The 17,119-nt window shown below is 36.3% G+C and overlaps 1 protein-coding gene across 2 annotated transcripts in view; it reads right to left on the bottom strand.

Annotated features, from left to right (window-relative positions):
* Nucleotides 1-1,706: 1,706 nt before the first annotated feature.
* The window catches only part of LOC127420447 (diacylglycerol kinase alpha-like), a 49,135-nt gene continuing 33,722 nt past the window's right edge, over nt 1,707-17,119 (bottom strand). The window contains exons 9-24 of one of the 2 annotated variants that reach the window (XM_051662746.1): nt 14,280-14,397; nt 13,740-13,828; nt 12,158-12,277; nt 11,642-11,740; nt 10,280-10,366; nt 9,235-9,308; nt 9,064-9,138; nt 8,689-8,774; nt 8,465-8,554; nt 7,325-7,485; nt 7,113-7,177; nt 6,658-6,748; nt 6,100-6,277; nt 5,041-5,158; nt 3,686-3,746; nt 1,707-2,879 (exon numbers count right to left, since the gene is read on the bottom strand). In XM_051662746.1, coding sequence (XP_051518706.1) covers nt 2,799-2,879; nt 3,686-3,746; nt 5,041-5,158; nt 6,100-6,277; nt 6,658-6,748; nt 7,113-7,177; nt 7,325-7,485; nt 8,465-8,554; nt 8,689-8,774; nt 9,064-9,138; nt 9,235-9,308; nt 10,280-10,366; nt 11,642-11,740; nt 12,158-12,277; nt 13,740-13,828; nt 14,280-14,397 — 1,593 coding nt within the window. In that variant the 3' untranslated portion in view covers nt 1,707-2,798. The remainder of the gene's footprint in view (nt 2,880-3,685; nt 3,747-5,040; nt 5,159-6,099; nt 6,278-6,657; nt 6,749-7,112; nt 7,178-7,324; nt 7,486-8,464; nt 8,555-8,688; nt 8,775-9,063; nt 9,139-9,234; nt 9,309-10,279; nt 10,367-11,641; nt 11,741-12,157; nt 12,278-13,739; nt 13,829-14,279; nt 14,398-17,119) is intronic. The other variant, XM_051662747.1, reaches the window with a different exon arrangement.

The following is a 17,119-nucleotide window of genomic DNA, read 5'->3' as shown; positions in this document are numbered from 1 at the left end:
TGCCAGTTTGTTTACATAATGCCACTGTTGTTTTTTACACACACACACACACACATACAAAACACACTCTGACATCCATACCAACACACCCACACAATTTTAGCTGCATCATTTATTCAACTGGCCTGCAGTGCTCTATAATACAGCAAACAGAAAATAGGAAAAAAGCATGTATTTGCTCCATAGGCTAAACATGAGAAAAATGGCGCCATCTGGTGGAAAATATACAAATAAAAATTTTGAAGCCTGGACTCCGGAATGAAAGCATAATATCATAGAATTCATGATTTTATGCTTTAATGGCACTGGGATCAAATATTGCAGATTAATGGGTTTCAATGGGGACATTTTTGTCCTTAATGTCCTGAGTGTAACTATTTTGTGTACATTGTGTATTATAGATGCATTATAGGAACTGAGGTTGAAATATCAAAATTCCCCCCAAAATACACATATCACAGCCAAAATGATTGAATAAACAAAAATGAAAAAGACAAAAATTTCCCTAAGGTCGCACAAGGGTTAACTTAAAATTAGTTAAATACCAAAAGCCTTATGCTATTAAAGGAATATTACAGGTTCAAATCAAGTTAAGCTCAATCGACAGTATTTGTGGCATAATGTTGATTGCCACAAAAAAATAAAAAATAAAAAAAATATTTCGACTCATCTGTCCTTTTCTGAAAAAAAAGAAAAGAAAAACAAAAAAACAAAAATCGAGGTTACAGTGAGGCATCTACAATGGAAGTGAATGGGGACAATTCTTGTAGGGTTTAAAGGCAGAAATGTGAAGCTTATAATTTTATAAAAGCACTTACATTCATTTTTATTTTAAAACTCATGTATTATTCGAGCTGTGAAGTTGTTTAAATTGTAATCATGAGGTTTGTTGTCATTGCATCCTCATGGCAACGAAGTTGTAAAATTGGCTATAACTTTACACAGAAAAGGTCAGTAAGACATTTTATCACACTAAAATCTTGTTTACACAAATTGTGTTTATGTCTTGTGGCTAAACGTTTGAAATAGTATTTTAAGGGTAGGGGTGTAACCCCGGTGTCCTGGCCAAATTCCCCCCATTGGCCCTTATCAATCATGGCTTCCTAATAATCCCCATCCATTAATTGGCTCTATCACTCCACTCTCTCCTCTCCACCAATAGCTGGTGTGTGTTGAGTGTACTGGAGCACTATGGCTGCTGTTGCATCATCCAGGTGGATGCTGCACGCTGGTGGTGGTTGAGGAGAGTCCCCTATTCACTGTGTAAATTGCTTTGAGTGTAGTGTCAGAAAAGCTTAACTTGCATTGAACTCGGAATATTCCTTTAAAGATCAGTCCGTAACCTTGTAGGCACACCCTACCTAAAATATTTTCAGTTACATTTTTTTGTTTAGTTAAAAGTATTTGCACAAAAAGTATTTTAAAAGTAGTGAAAAAAGAATTAGCAAATGTTAGCTGTTTTAAGAAATGATATGAACTTTAAGTGGACTTTTATCCTAATTAATAGTTTTGGTAATAGGAACACAAACTAATATATTGAATTCTTCAATAAGGCAATGAAAGCCACTTGAACCGACGTTACAAATTAATTTAATCCATATCACATCAACTGGATTGATTATGCTGGTGCAAAATTATTTCAGTCTAATGGCGCCCCCTAGTGCTTATATGCGGTCCTACCAAAACAAAGACTCGAGGCAAATCAGTAAACATTAAAATGTTTATTCAGACAAATTCACAAAATTAAGAGATTCTCTACATTCTCAGTAGCGGCGTAAAATTAAAAAGCCTGTTAGAGTGCCAAAAATGTTATATACAAGCAAACTTAATCAATGATTAATAACAGATGTGTGCAATGTGCTATCTGGACTTTACCATTTTGTCCATTTAATGATTAGATATTAAGGAGCGATAGCACCCTAAATACAATAGAATGACTTTTCATGAACTATCACTCCATGCAAATCAGTGCAAAAACAGTCTCACCGAACTAACTCAATACAATCTGGATACAATGAAAATAACCTAATGAAATTATACTTTTGATTTAGTTTCAATATGTACTCTAAACATTACACCTACTATTTTAGGTGTAAACCGTTTAAAACAGAAAATAAATTAGATGTGTCAAAAAGCTCTTTGGAATTTCATTTACTAACGCTAGTCATTATTCTGGCAAAAAGCACATTGGCACCTTGTTTAGCCTGGTTTAATCTGGATTAAACATACATAATGATTAGTAACTGCAGTGGCCAGAGAAGATTTACAATATAATAAAAACAAGCAGTGTTCCTGCTGTGCAGATTTAGCTCAGATCTGTTTAAATCACCTATACTACAAAGCTACTGAGCATATTCTACATCAACCCTTAGCATCACAACCCATACAATGGATGCTTTGGAGCGAAGCATATTTTTATGCATATCTACATAACCTTAAAACAAATATCCATCTTATTTACTTGGAATGAACTGTGCACATGATATCACAGCAAAAATGCATGCAAAAATTGCATGACCTACTGTATAAGATACAGTAACTATATTTCTTTCAAGAGTGCACATTTGATGCACAGTTGGCGTTAAGGTAGGCTAGTGTGAAGAGATCAGTTTTAAAAACACAAACTTATGTAAGGATAATCTCCTAAGGGTTTGAATAAAAGCTGAAACCTTAATAAGCAGAAATACAAATTGGCATTTTGGCTGAAAACAGGCATCGGCTTCAGTGTCCTTGTTAATGTATACAGAATTTTGAAGCAAACTGGACCATCCATAGCTTTGTTCAGGCATGGGCAAACTCTATTTCATGTTGAAAAAGCCAGAAGATTTGGCTGGAGGGCCCATTAGCATACTGGCTTGGTTCTTATGTGTTATGTGAATCTAAGGAAGAAGAAAAAAAAATGGATAAACAAGATAAGAAGTTACATCTTTATACATATCTCACTTTATGGTGACATTTCTGTTTATCTTAGTAGAAATTAAAAGGTGAAAAATCAGGAGGCAGTGTTGAGTGTACAACTGACAGCAAAACAGCCTTGTTTCAGTTAAAGGAATATTCCAGGTTCAATACAAGTTAAGCTTAATCTGCAGCATTTGTGGCACAATGTTGATTACCACAAAAAATTATTTTGACTCGTCCCCTTTTCTCTAAAAAAGAAAAGGCAAAACTCAAAGTTACAGTGAGGCACTTACAATGGAAGTAAATGGAGCCAATTTTTGGAGAGTTTAATGGGAGAAAAGTGAAGCTCATAATTTTATAAAAGCACTTACATTCATTCTTCTGTTAAAACTCATGTATTGTTTGAGCTGGGTTTTTTTTTTAGGGTTTAAGGGTTTGTTGACAGTACATCACAATGGCTACGAAGTTGTAAAATTGGCGTTAACTTTACACAAAAAAGGTATGTAAGCGATTTTATCACATTAAAATCATGTTAACGTGCATGTCTTGTGGCCATTCAAGTGCCATTGTAAGTGCCTCACTGTAACCCAGATTATTTATTTATTTTTTTTTTAAGAAAAGGAGGGACAAGTCAAAATACATTTTTGTGGTAATCAATATTATGCCACAAATGCTGTCGATTGACCTTAACTTGTGTTGAACCCAGAATATTTCTTTAAATTATGATTTTTGGTTGACATTTAGAGTGATTATTTAAGGCAATGTTTTGAAAGTGGTGTACACTTACGGTACAAGGTGGCTGCATCCACGGCTCTCCATCAATCTGCATGGGCAGCGGCTTTTTTGTCCTATAATTAAATGTGCATTTTTTAATAACAACAATTAGCAAGAAGAAACAGGAAGAATAATAAATGAATCATCTCATATAATGGACAATTGCTTGGATGAATAAGCACATTGCCAGCATACGAGTCAATAATGGTTGACACAGAACAAGTTGACCATCTGATAACCCCCCTACTTCATGACAAAAGAATTAATGGAATGCAAATTGAACATTTTACCTTTGAATAAAATGTGAATAGTGTTAGTGTAAATGCAGAGAATGTAGTGTAACAGACAGTGATGGACATGTCTGAGCATGTCTTGGCTTGATTGTGCCAATATGGGCTTGTTAAAGTCAAAAATTGTAACAGTTTTAATGAATGTTCCTGGCCTTATTGTGCACAATTCATTGCTGCACATTATTAAAAATGTTTTGTCTTTGTAATGTTATATCAAAGTGTAACAGTTTGTTCTGTCTCTGAAACGACCTTGGAATTTACCTTGGTCCCATTTGACATCTGTCCAACATGCAACAATAGACACAGTTACAAACCTGTGTCAAGGTCCAACATGTGTTTTGGGGTTGCTGGTGTGCTGGTTTATCCCCACCAGGCTACTTAAAGAAACAGTTAAACCAAATTTTTAATTCTCTCATCATTTACTCACACCATCCCAGATGAATGACTTTCTTCTGCTGAACACAAACAAAGATTATAAGAAGAATATTTCAGCTCTGTAGGTCCATACAATACAAGTGAATGGTGACCAGAACTTTGAAGGTCCAAAAAGCATATGAAGGCAGCCTAAAAGTAATCCATATGACTCCAGTAGTTAAACCCATATCTTCAGAAATTATATGATAGGTGTAGGTGAGAAACAGATCAATATTTAAGTCACTTTTTACAATAAATCTCCACTTTCACTTTCACATTATTCTTTTGTTTTTGTCGATTCATATTCTTTGTGCATATCGCCACCTACTGGGCAGGAAGGAGAATTTATAGTAAAACAGAACATAAATATTGATCTATTTCTGACCCACACCTAACATATCACTTCTGAAGACATTGATTAAACCACTGGAGTCTTATGGATTACTTTTATGCTGCCTTTATGTGCTTTTGGGTCCTTCAAATTTCTTGGACAATTCACTTGCATTGTATGGACTTACAGAGCTGAGATATTCTTCTAAAAATGTTTGTGTTCAGCAGAAGAAAGTAAGTCACATACATCTGGGGGTGAGTAAATGATGAGAGAATTTTCATTTTTGGTGAACTCTCTCTTTAACTAGCGGCACCCTAAAACTGTTGGACTCACCTGATGGTAATTTGAGATGTTTTGGCAAGTCGGACTGCACTTTTCAGCCCTGTGTATATCTGTCCCATCTCCATGGCTCCTTCCAAACCCACCAACTCCAGACGCTTATCGCTCATGTCTGTTTGGAGGGAGAGACATTTTATGGATAACTTCAGAATTAAAGAGGTCATACATTTTTGTTATTTACTGTATTTTCCCCCCCTTAGGTCCACTTACAATTTAATTTTTGGTACCAACAGTCATAATTCTGTTTTTCATGACCATTTTCCACCCTGTCTTTGACTCTTAGAATGAAACAGGTTGGTTTTTGCTGCTGTGCCTTTAAAACGTAACTATGTACAATGCCGTTTCTGGCGGGGGAGGGGGGGGGGGGTGTTTAAAGAGGAGAAGCCATGTCCACCACCTTGTGCTATGTAAATTCCCTTTTTTGCATGTGAAGTGAGTAATAGCACTCTGCTGTACTTGTGCTAAATACAGTATGCACTGTCCCGTCCTTCAATAGCTGCCTCTGCAAAATCTGCATTACATTGTGACAGGTTCTCAAAACAATCCACGCTGAAATGTGCCACAAACTGTTAAGATCATACTGACAGAGGACCTTTTTAAACAAACTTCAGCCACTTCTTTCTTAACATTGCTGTGATCCTCCAGAAAGATATGCACAGCAGCACAAGGCTTGACTGACTTATCCACATTTCAATCTAATGAGTTATTCTGGTGTTTAGGTATAATAATATCTATCTAGTTTCTCCTTATTACCTCACAGTGACTGGACAGATCAAGTTGATGAAACACCTAATAGGTGTTGCTGACATGTAAATGTGGGCGGTTAAGCGTAAATTAATTTGGGTTTCTGACATCAGAATTTCCAGTGATTTCAGAATGACCAGTTTTTGCAGCTTGGGTTCAATTGGTGGCATTTTTGGACTGGGGAGGTTTTGAGCTTTGAAAGTTACAGTCTGTTTTCATCGTACGATGAACTCTTATCTCTAAAGACCAATTTGATTCCTCATGATATGACCCTTTTGACAGTTTATCCTGGTATAAAAGCCAACCTACCTTGTGGGCTCACTTTTAAGATTTCAGGGTCAACTATGACATCAGGCAAGTCCTGGTCAGCTTTGTCAGTCTTTTTGGCTTCACCCCACAGGTTGGACCCGCCGTGCATGCTGGGAATGTTGAGGACAGCGATGCCCTCCAGGGAAAGATTACTGAGATCCAACTGGGTCCCACAACACTGGATAAGGCAAGACAGAAGGGTTGGGTCACTTCAGTTTCATGTTTATATTTAAAATTCCCATTATTTCAAACCAAATACTTCTAACATGCATAAGCAGATTTTTAAGTAATGAATTGCATTTGCTTCATATACTGAATTAATGCCCTTGATTGAAATGTGCTTGGCTTGAGCCCTGCCAGACAACTAATACCAGAAGCAGGTTAATAGCAGGTGTTTATCACTCTAAGTCTAATGGCCTGACAATGCTTATGCTATTAGTTGGTGCTTTTTGATGAGCTGTTGGTGCCCTTTCAACACAAGAGAAGATGGAGCAAAGAGCTAGAAAGATTATTGACTTAATTTTCAATCACATAGGAGTACGATTCTTTTACTCTTACCTCAATGGTGAGACACTCCTTGAGTTTTTTACAAGATGCTGAGATGGTCTCGGATGTGGCAAATTCAAAATACCACAGTTTGTTCTTCATTCTAAAAGAAAGATATACATGTTTAAAGAGAAAGCCACAAACTCATCCTAGAAATGACCACCAAGGATGAGCCTTTTTTACAAGCACTTCATAATTCACAAAGGCCAAGACTGAGGCATTTTCTTATTTCATAATATTTATTTATTATTATTATTATTATTTAAAAATATCTTACTATTATATTTAGATGTAATTTAATTACATTTATAATTGTATTATTTATAAAAATATGTATTAAATATATATTATTTACATAAATAATATATTATAATATTGTAATGTAACTATATTAATTATAATGATAATATTTATAATTATTTTTTATCTAATTATTTTTAGATCTGCTTAGTGTGCAACATGCCCACCTGCTGTTAAACTTCTGTGGATGTTTCTCCCTCATGGTGTGGAAGCGGTGAGCAATAGAAGCGTCCTGTTAGACAGAATCAATACAGTGAGAATGATAAGCATACAGCGAGCGAGACACTATACAGTTGAGGTTATAAAAAGATGTTATTGAAACTATATGAAAGAGAATATGAGGGGATTTCAGATGGATGCTGTTCTGTATGTGTCTTACCACTCCAATGGAGAAGTAATTGTTGATGATTTCGTAGGGAACTGGGTCACCTCTCTCCTGACTGTCCTCTAGAATCACCTGTATGCTCCAGCGATCCATCGGTACTACAGAACTGCCCTCTATGTCCTTCAGGATCCGGCCCAAATCCACCCCGTCATAACCTATAACATCAACCATCAACAAGGGCACTGGTGTGAAACACTTTCAAGCACTGTTATCTTTCATATGTCTTATATTTCTTAAAGTTTCAAGTTTACACAGACAAAACACATTATCATAATGCAAAACATAATTTTCATTACTGGAATGTGATTTTTTTAAAATATATTATTTAAATGGTAAAATATATATATATATATCATGGTAGTATTTTTATGCTGATTTAAATTAATATTCCAGGTTCAGTATAAGTTAAGCGTACTTGACAGCATTTGTGGCACCACATCGATTACCACAAAAATAAATATTTTCTTTAAAAAAAGCAAAAATCTTGGTTACGGTGAGACAATGGAAGTGAATGGGGCCAATCCCTAAACGTTAAAATACTCACTGTTTCAAAAGTATTGCCACAAAATGCAATATGTGTTTTAACATGATTTTAGAGTGATAAAATCACTTGCTAACCTTTTCTGTGTAAAGTTATATCCAGCCATTACGACATAACGTTGTAAATGCTAAAACCCTAAAACGACCTTAAAAACAAAGATTTAAACAACATTTCAGCTTAAATAAAAAGTTTTAACAGAAGAATTAATGGAAGTGTTTTTATAAAATGATAAGCTTCATATTTCTGCATTTAAACCCTCTAAAAATTGGCCCCATTTACTTCCATTGTAAGTACCTCACTGCAACCTCGATTTGTTTATTTTTTTATAAAAAAAATTAATAAAAAAAAGGAGAAACGAGTTGAAATACATTTTTGTGGTAAACAAAATTATGCCACAAATGCTGTCAATTGATATTACCTTGTCTTGAACCTGTAATGTTCCTTTAAATTACAAAATACAGTATATTGTATAGTATTTTTACTGTAATATCGCAAAAACATTACGGAGAATTACAAAAAACTTAAACGCTCTCATGTGGTTAAATAAATAGATTTTTCTTCATACAGAATTTTTTTTATAAACCACTACACACCTCCTCCCCATCGAAGGCAGCGAGCAAGATCATTCCCTGTTCCAAGAGGAAGCACGGCCACAGGGGGCCGCACTGGCAGGTTGGCTTTATCTTTAGTGAGGAATTAAAAATAATGGTTAGTTGAAAGTCAAGCAAAACCAAGAAAAAAAAACATATTTAATATCACGGTCACCACAAAATCTCACATGCTCTCCTGTGGTGCTGTGTTTTATAGAGCTACCCACCTATGGCGTCAAGTATCCAGCCCACTGTGCCATCACCTCCACAGACTAATATTTTATAGTCTGGCAGATTTCTGAAGAAACACAACCTGGTTTGGAGAAAGTAATTTAAGATTTTGTTAATTTATAATAACAATATTCCTACAGTGGGGTCCAACAGTCTGAGAGAACTAGTGAAAAATATTCTATTTTGCCTTTTTCCTAATTAAATAAAACATTTGTCATTACAAATTATATGACCAATTAATAATCAGCATAACAATTTGAGTGAAACATTCGACAAGCTGATTTCAAAGTACCAACCGTGCAATGATTGTTGACATTTTCAGGTTAAGACTGGTAAAACTAAATATGCTGAAATGGTACATAAATTCTTACCCTGGTGTTGGTCCACCATTGGAAAGGTTATAAACTTGCCGAGGATTCAACAAGTATTGGAATTTTCGAAGGACTCTATAAAAACATACACTTTTAGTGAGTGACTAAAGCTTATAGTCAAAAAACAAATTTCCAAAGTATTGTAGATGAAACAAGATGAAATGTTGTCACCTCTCTCCTTGTTTTCCACCACTTTTAGGGTTCACAAACACCAAAAGAGGGTGAGTGTCAGGAATTGGGTTTATCTGTTTGGGGACAAGATACTGTCTGTTAGAGTCATTGCAATCATACAGTGTCTGTACATCCCGCTACTGGAACTGGCTTTTGTCAACAGTACAAACTAAAAGGATACAGCACACCATCAGACCAAGGTAAAGCTTGTACCTAATACACGACAGCATAAATATCAACATACAATACTGACAGATATATTTATATATAGGTTTATCTAATACCCTGGAATCAGAATACTCTATGTGTTCAGGCTTTAAAGGGATAGTTCACCCAAAAATGAAAATTGTCTCATCGTTTACTCGATGACTTTCTTTCTTCTGCTGAAAACAAATGAAGATTTTTAGAAGAATATTTTAGCTTTGTAGGTCCGTGCAATGCAAGTGAATGGTCTCAAGAACCTTGAAGGTCCAAAAATCAAAAAGGCAGCATAAAAATAATCCTTACGAACCCAGTGGTTAAATACATGTCTTCTGAAGTGATATGATAGGTGTGGGTGAGAAACAGATCAATATGTAAGTCCTTTTTTACTATAAATTCTCCTCCTTACCCAGTAGATGGCGATATGCACAAAGAATGTGAATCGGCAAAAACAAACGAAAAAGAATGTGAAAGTGGAGATTTATAAAAATATTGATCTGTTTCTCACCCACACCATCATATAACTTCTGAAGATATGGATTTAACCACCGGAGTCATATGGATAACTTTTACGCTGCCTTTATATGCTTTTTGGACCTTCAAAGTTCTGGCCACCATTCACTTGCATTGTTTTTGGTCATGCATTGCATTGCATTGTATGGAACTACAGAGTGGAGATATTCTTGTAAAAATCTTTGTTTGTGTTCTGCAGAAGAAAGTAAGTCATACACATTGGAGATGACATGAGGGTGAGTAAATGATGAGACAGTTTTCATTTTTGGGTGAACTATCCCTTTAAGTATAATTCAGTGCCAGGGTAGATAGACAATAAAGGCTTTTTTACCTGTAGTACCTGTCCTTCAGGTGTAGTGTTGTGGTCACTGTCATCACCTGCACCTGAGCAGCTGTTCTTTATGCAGTTTGGCCTCTCCTATGTGATAACACAAAGGGGACACAAAGAACAAAAAGAGTGAAGGATAATGGAACAACACTGACAATCAAAGAATAATAAGTGGGCATTGTACACTCTTTCTGCTTTCTGCATATGCTTTGTACACACCAAAGCTAAACAATGCTCCTGTTTAATATTATGACATATTATGTACAGAAGAGTTTGCTTACTCACTCTATTATCTATATCACAATAAGCTATGATTGACTTCATTTAAAGCCAAACTTTTTGGATCTTGAAAAGTCATCAGGACTGATTCAAACTTTCATCATTTTGTTTGTTAGTATAGTGAAATGGCATTACAGTGCTTTTTGTGCAGTCAGAGTTTTGAAGACTAAATTCATTATCTAATAAAAAAAAAAAAGTACAGTGGGAGCATTTGCATTGTGTCTTATCTTCTCATCTTATTTATGGAAGCCTTTCTTGGAATTCATTTAGATAAGAAATTGTCTAAATAATTGAAGTGTAAATGTAAGCCTACATTACATTTGAGTGTATATAGCATTATATTAAAGTTGCAAATGGTGCTACTTGAATCCATGGAATTTGCATTATTGGGTCTTTCAGTATTGCTACAGGGTGGGTTTATTTATTAAGGGATAGTTCACCCAAAAATGAAAATTCCCTTGAATGAAAATCATTTACTCACCCTCATGCCATCCCAGATGTGTATGACTTACTTTCTTATGCTGAACACAAACAAAGATTTTAAGAAGGATATATCGGCTCTGTTGGTCCTTACAATGCAAGTGAATGGTGACCAGACCTTTCCAAAAATCAAATAAAGCCCACATAAAGGCTCATACGACTCCAGTGGTTAAATCCGTATCTTCAAAAGAGATATGATAGGTGTGGGTGAGAAACAGATCAATATTTAAGTCCTTTTTATTTTTTTTACCATAAATCTCCACTTTCACTTTTAAAATGTGAAAGAATGTGAAAGTGGAGATTTATAGTAAAAACTGACTTAAATATTGATCTGTTTTTCACCTACACCTATCATATCTCTTCTGAAGATGTAGATTTAACCACTTGAGTCTTATGGATTACTTTTATGTGGCCTTCATGTGATTTTTGGAGTTTCAAAGGTCACCATTCACTTGCATTACACATCTGGGATGGCATGATGGTGAATAAATGATGAGAGAATTTTCATTTTTGAGTGAACTATCCCTTTAAATACATTTGTTACGGCAGTATTACATACAGCTGTGTAGATTTAGCACTTACAGATTCAATGTCTAGGAGTATTACCTTAATGACAGGATATATGGCCCATGGTGGTAAAATATGATCCCTGAAAGGGCCACAATCGCATTCTAAGGGTTCCTGGACTGAACACTCATCGTGCCTCTAAAATATAAGAGTAAAAAGGACAATTGTCATGGAAATATATGAACCACCAGAGTGAATGAATATAACAAATTCAGTGATTTGTTTTATGTTTTACTTTATCAACAGTGATTATATATTTTCATCATTTATTTTATCATGACTTTCTTTTTTCAGTGGAACAAAATAAGAGATGTTAAGCACCTTACAATGAAAGTGAATGGTGAATGAGGCTGTCATTCTGCCTAACATCTCCTTTTTTGTTACATGAAAGGAAGAAACTCATGTGGGTGTGAAACAACATGAGGGTGAGTAAATGATTACAGAATTTTCATTTCTGAATGAGCTATCCCTTTAAGGACACTGTAACCTCTTGTTTAAGTAATGATACTAAAGCCATAAATACTAAAACGCAGAATGAAAGTCTCACAATCTCACCATGGTGTGACACCAAACGCAGCGTTTCCCCGTAAGACCGTGTAAACTTTTGATCTTCTTCTGACACCTGTCACACTTTCCAGAATCACAGTTTCCACTCACCCAGTCATGGGACGCAATCTGTATGCAAACACATATGACACGTACTGTATGTGCTGTTTAAAATTCCAGTGTCCACTTGATGGCAGTACAAAAGTAAGATGCTTGTTGAAGATGGTTTATGGGCAGAATCAGGGGTTAAATTGGGCCGGTACGGTTCAGATCGGCGTTCCGGCACCTTCGATTCCAAAAAAAAAAAAAAAAAAAAAAATGCTTGTTTGTCAATCAATTCCATTTCTTGTATTCTCCGATGCAGTTTTTGTTTGATCCATTTGACACATTCCGTCTCTATTTAGCGAGTGTACATGGTCAAAAATATTTCAAGTTCATTATGCTTCGCTCTAGTCAGTTGCGGACGCTGGTAGAGGCAGAATACGAGAGCAGCATGAGACAACGTGCCCCTGCATTCAGACGCGCGTTCCGCTCTCCGTTCCAAAGAAATCACGTAATATGCAATCTTCTAAGATCCACCGATATGCAGTAGCGATTTCGCTTAGTTTTATTAAAAAGCTGTATACACGAAGGGGGTTTGAATCTGGAATCTGTCGCATTCAAAGCGACATCAACTTAGATCAAAAGACCACTCGACCAAAACACTGTAAAAGTTTTCGCTGTTATTTGTATATTTATGTGTGTACTCCTTTTTGGTTGATTCAGCTTTTATTTTTATTTTGTTTTCCTTTTGAAAAATCAGCTTTCTTCTGATTTTTTTTTTTATAAATGGTTGTGACATCACCCAATTTTAGGGTTCCCCCACCTCCAAAATCCCAATTTAACCTCAGGGCAGAATGGTATAGTAGTGTCCTGCTTACTGCACAGTATACACTGAATACTGCCTGCAATTGTTTTTTAAAAAGAGGATGTGAAACAGCATTTGGTATGCAACAATAAGCATTTCAAACTGTAGTATGCTACAATGTTATCAAATAACCTTTTTACGTGCATGTTTTATCAAGAAAGTTACATCCAGTTTTCATATCGCTAATAAAAATTTTTATTTTGCACTTTCTGTGTATGCTGTAGAAATAAATGTGTGTATAGCAGGGTCAGAAATGAATGGGGACCCGGGGCAAAATCCCACGGGAACAGAAAAAAATGCCCCCTAAATTCAAAATGAATTCTCCTTTTTTGTTCCTATCATTTTATATGTTTTATTCTAGTAAAATATATTATAAACTAAATATGAGTTGATGGTGGTTGAATTTTTTTAGGTAACAACCTAATTACTCAGATTGAAAATATATTTTAAAAAATTGCTTGGGCTTAAATATGGTTCTATAAACTGATTCACTGAAAATCCATTTTAGGAGGCAAATATTTCTCCGTAATAATAAAGTTAATTTCTGACACTGGTGTTTAAGCATTGAAACACCTGATAATTATTGACTGATCAAATACACATTGTAAATCATTGCTGCATTGTAAAATACTGTATTATATAAAATGTGCATTCATTAATATCCACAAAAATATAGATACTTACCCCTGTCTCCTTCTTTGACTTCACATATGTTCGGGTGCATGGAGCAGGATTCTTATTGGCACACCGGCCATGGACTGTGTATTTGCAGCCTGTGTATAACAAAAAAACTGTTGTGATAACAAACTGATAATAGATCAGAATTCAGAACTAAACATACCGGTTTGAAACGTCATCAACATAGCTAGGTAGATAACCACAGTACACACTGCAATTCTGGACCATGTCTATTTTAGCATTTTTACATTACTTTTGGGGCTTTTTGACATTTTACTGAGCGGAAGTGGAGAAATTATTGGAAATGTTGGTGAGAAGAGATGGGGAACTGGATTGGGACATGATAGAGTCTAGATTCAAACCTGTGTCTCACACATGGACACCATGGCTCAATGCGCCTGAGGCCGTTGGACAGATTTTACTTGTAATTTTTTTATTTACCAGGCTCAACCAAATATAGGATTTACCTATTCTGCACAAATAGAGGCCTCTTGAGGCAAAAGTTTTTTTTAACCTTTCTTGTATATTACATAGAATTTCACTCACAAGTGCAACAGAGACCCTGTTTGCGTAGACCCAGCAGCATATTCTGACAGACGTTGCAGTACACAGGCTTGTTAAAATGTTTCATCCTCCATAGATGTTGGCCGTCTCTTTGAGTAATCTTGAGAAAGACCAAAAATAAATATATAAATATTTGGAAGGAATCTGAAATGTTACACAGTATATCTGACAGTCTTGATCAAAATGCAACTAGAAATTGTAATTATAAATATACTTATAATCCATTCAATACTGAAAAGTAACCATAAAAACAGTTTAAAATAATAGAAATCTGGCCATTTTACCCAAAATGGGAATGTGCCATGTATATTTATGCTCATTAGTGTATCACATCACCTGTTTTGAGATCAATTGTGAGTTTTAGTCTAGAGTTTTTTGCGTTCCAAATTATGAGGTTCCATGTTGGTTAGGATGATGCCATAGAAGGCAGTTGCCTATATAGACAGTAAGCAGAAAGGCAGCTCACTAGGTTTTGGAATATGCCCTATGATCAGGGCTGGATCGGTAATCTGGCATACCGGCATTTTTCCGGTGGGCCGACGCACTTTGGGGCTGATCAGGGGCGGACTGGCCATTGGGAGAACCGGGCGGGCCGACTGCAAAACAGGCTGAATGGGCCGAAATAAGCTGAAATGAGCCGCCGTGTTATGCAGAACAGATTATGTCTGTTCTGCAGAACTATTGAAATATGTCTTTTAGATGTATTGCAGATGAGCAAACAATGTAAAAAATGTGTCTTCCAGATATAAACTACATATCAAATAGACATCTGGGTGATGTACGTGTGCTAAGAGGGCTCTTAATAGATAAGATGTTCTGACAACCATAAACAAAAAAACACAAATGGAAATCACTCTCAGTGTTTCACATAAATGGCTTCCATCAGTTTATTACACATTGTGTCCATATCTTACACCTACTAGCTATTCATTGTCAATTCTATGGGTGACTGGAGGGGGTGAGGGACACTCGAGACATTGTGACTCACACAGTCACATCAGTTCTTTATTAATAGAATAAAACCTTTAGTTTTGATGACTCCAGTGAGAACTACAGGCGACCGGGCAGGAGATCTGAAACTCTAACCCCCACATGCATGCTGTAACTGGGCTTATTCTGAACCATTACAGAATACCCCCCAGTGTCTCCTTTCTGTGCAGGTGGAAATAGCACTCGGGGAAGTCCCTGGCCTTGATATGTGGCTGAGCATGACCATGCTGCAAAGGCCTGGGTTGCACACACACATCACATTCAGGAATATGCTGGAATTTAGGCTGACTAATTTCCATTTCAAGCTAGTTGTGTTTCATAATATGTACATAATAGATACGAACTGCATTTACTGAAAATGACCATGACCACTGGCGACACTTATCAGTGTTAATTTAGGGGTTGAACTTTTGTTTTTTATTGTATTTAGTGATGAAAAAAGCTGCTGTTATCTCTATGGCTTGTCTTCTGGTCATGCATTGGTACAGTATGAACAGAAGACTGTTTGTGTTAGTTTAAGTTAGCATTATCTCTCTGGAAAGTGTGAAGCCAGCTAGTGGTCTAGTGTTACTTGCTGGATTTTAACTTGAGGACAAGCCAACACTCCTCATGAGGAAAACAGCTTAATAAACATACTTAATGTCTCTTTCCAAAAGTGTTCATTTAAGGGTTAGTCAATAGTTCAGTATTGAAAAAATAAAAGTAAATGAAAAGTCTTAACCATGATAGAAAATCAATTGTGCATGTGTATGCAAATAGATACAGTATATACAGTATATAGATACAGTTAGTGAATTGCTATTTGTAATTTTCATGTGAATGGTTGTGCATGTTAGTGTACGCATGCAAGGATTTGTTACAAGTGTCACGGTTGTTTGCAACAGTGCAAAGTCAGCATGGCTTTGGTATGCTATGGTGAGGTTAAGCCACTGTAACAATAGAACGTGATCTATTCTGAACAGTGGAATGTTAGACATAATGAATAAAATGTATAGAGAACAAGCCAAGCTTTCTGAGTGGTACACTCATCAGAAGTCGTTGTTTTATTAAGTAATCTGACACAGAGGTACAGACTGTCTTGTACTCTCCAAAAATAGCACCCCAGTTCTTTGCATCTGGAGCCAGAGTATGTGAGTGGAGCGACAGTAATTTACTCTCCTGATTCCGCTTTGGGTTTTTCATTTCCCGCTCCTTGTTTGCTCCCTGCTCACAAGTGAAAGAAACCACACTCCAAGTTAGCTCCAAAGCAAAATTTCCGACAGCAATTAGAAGTTAGAAGTGACAGTAATTTTCCCCTCCCACTCCAATCCGGGATTTCCGTTGCCCAATCCTTGTTCGATCCCTGCTCACAGCTGAAAGAAACCCCACTCCGAGTTTGCTCCAAAACTAAATTTACGGCAGTAATAAAAAATTAGAAGTAACAATAATTTTCTCTCCCCACTCCACTCCACGTTCACTCTGGTTTTCCATTTCCCGTTCCTTGCTCTCCCCCCTGCTCACAAGTGAAAGAAATCCCACTCCAAGTTCACTCCAAAGCAAAAATTATCTGGCAGTAATTAGAAGTAAGAAGCGAAAGCAATTTCCTCTAACCCACTCCGATCCGGGTTTTCCATTTTCCACTCCTTGCTCACTCCTTGCTCACAGGTGAAAGAAACCCCGCTCCGAGTTCGATTCAAAGAAAGATTTGCAGCAGCAATAAGAAATTACCAGCAACAGTAATTTTCTCTCCCCACTCCGCTCCAACTTCACTTCGGGTTCCCTTACGATTCAATACACTTGACATTGCGTCCTGCTGACGCAAATGGGGATTGTCCTTCTACGTGACCTAGTTG

This window comes from Myxocyprinus asiaticus, chromosome 29 (assembly GCF_019703515.2).
Source record: "Myxocyprinus asiaticus isolate MX2 ecotype Aquarium Trade chromosome 29, UBuf_Myxa_2, whole genome shotgun sequence".
Taxonomy (NCBI): Eukaryota; Metazoa; Chordata; class Actinopteri; order Cypriniformes; family Catostomidae; genus Myxocyprinus; species Myxocyprinus asiaticus.
This window is presented reverse-complemented; position numbering and strand designations above follow the sequence as displayed.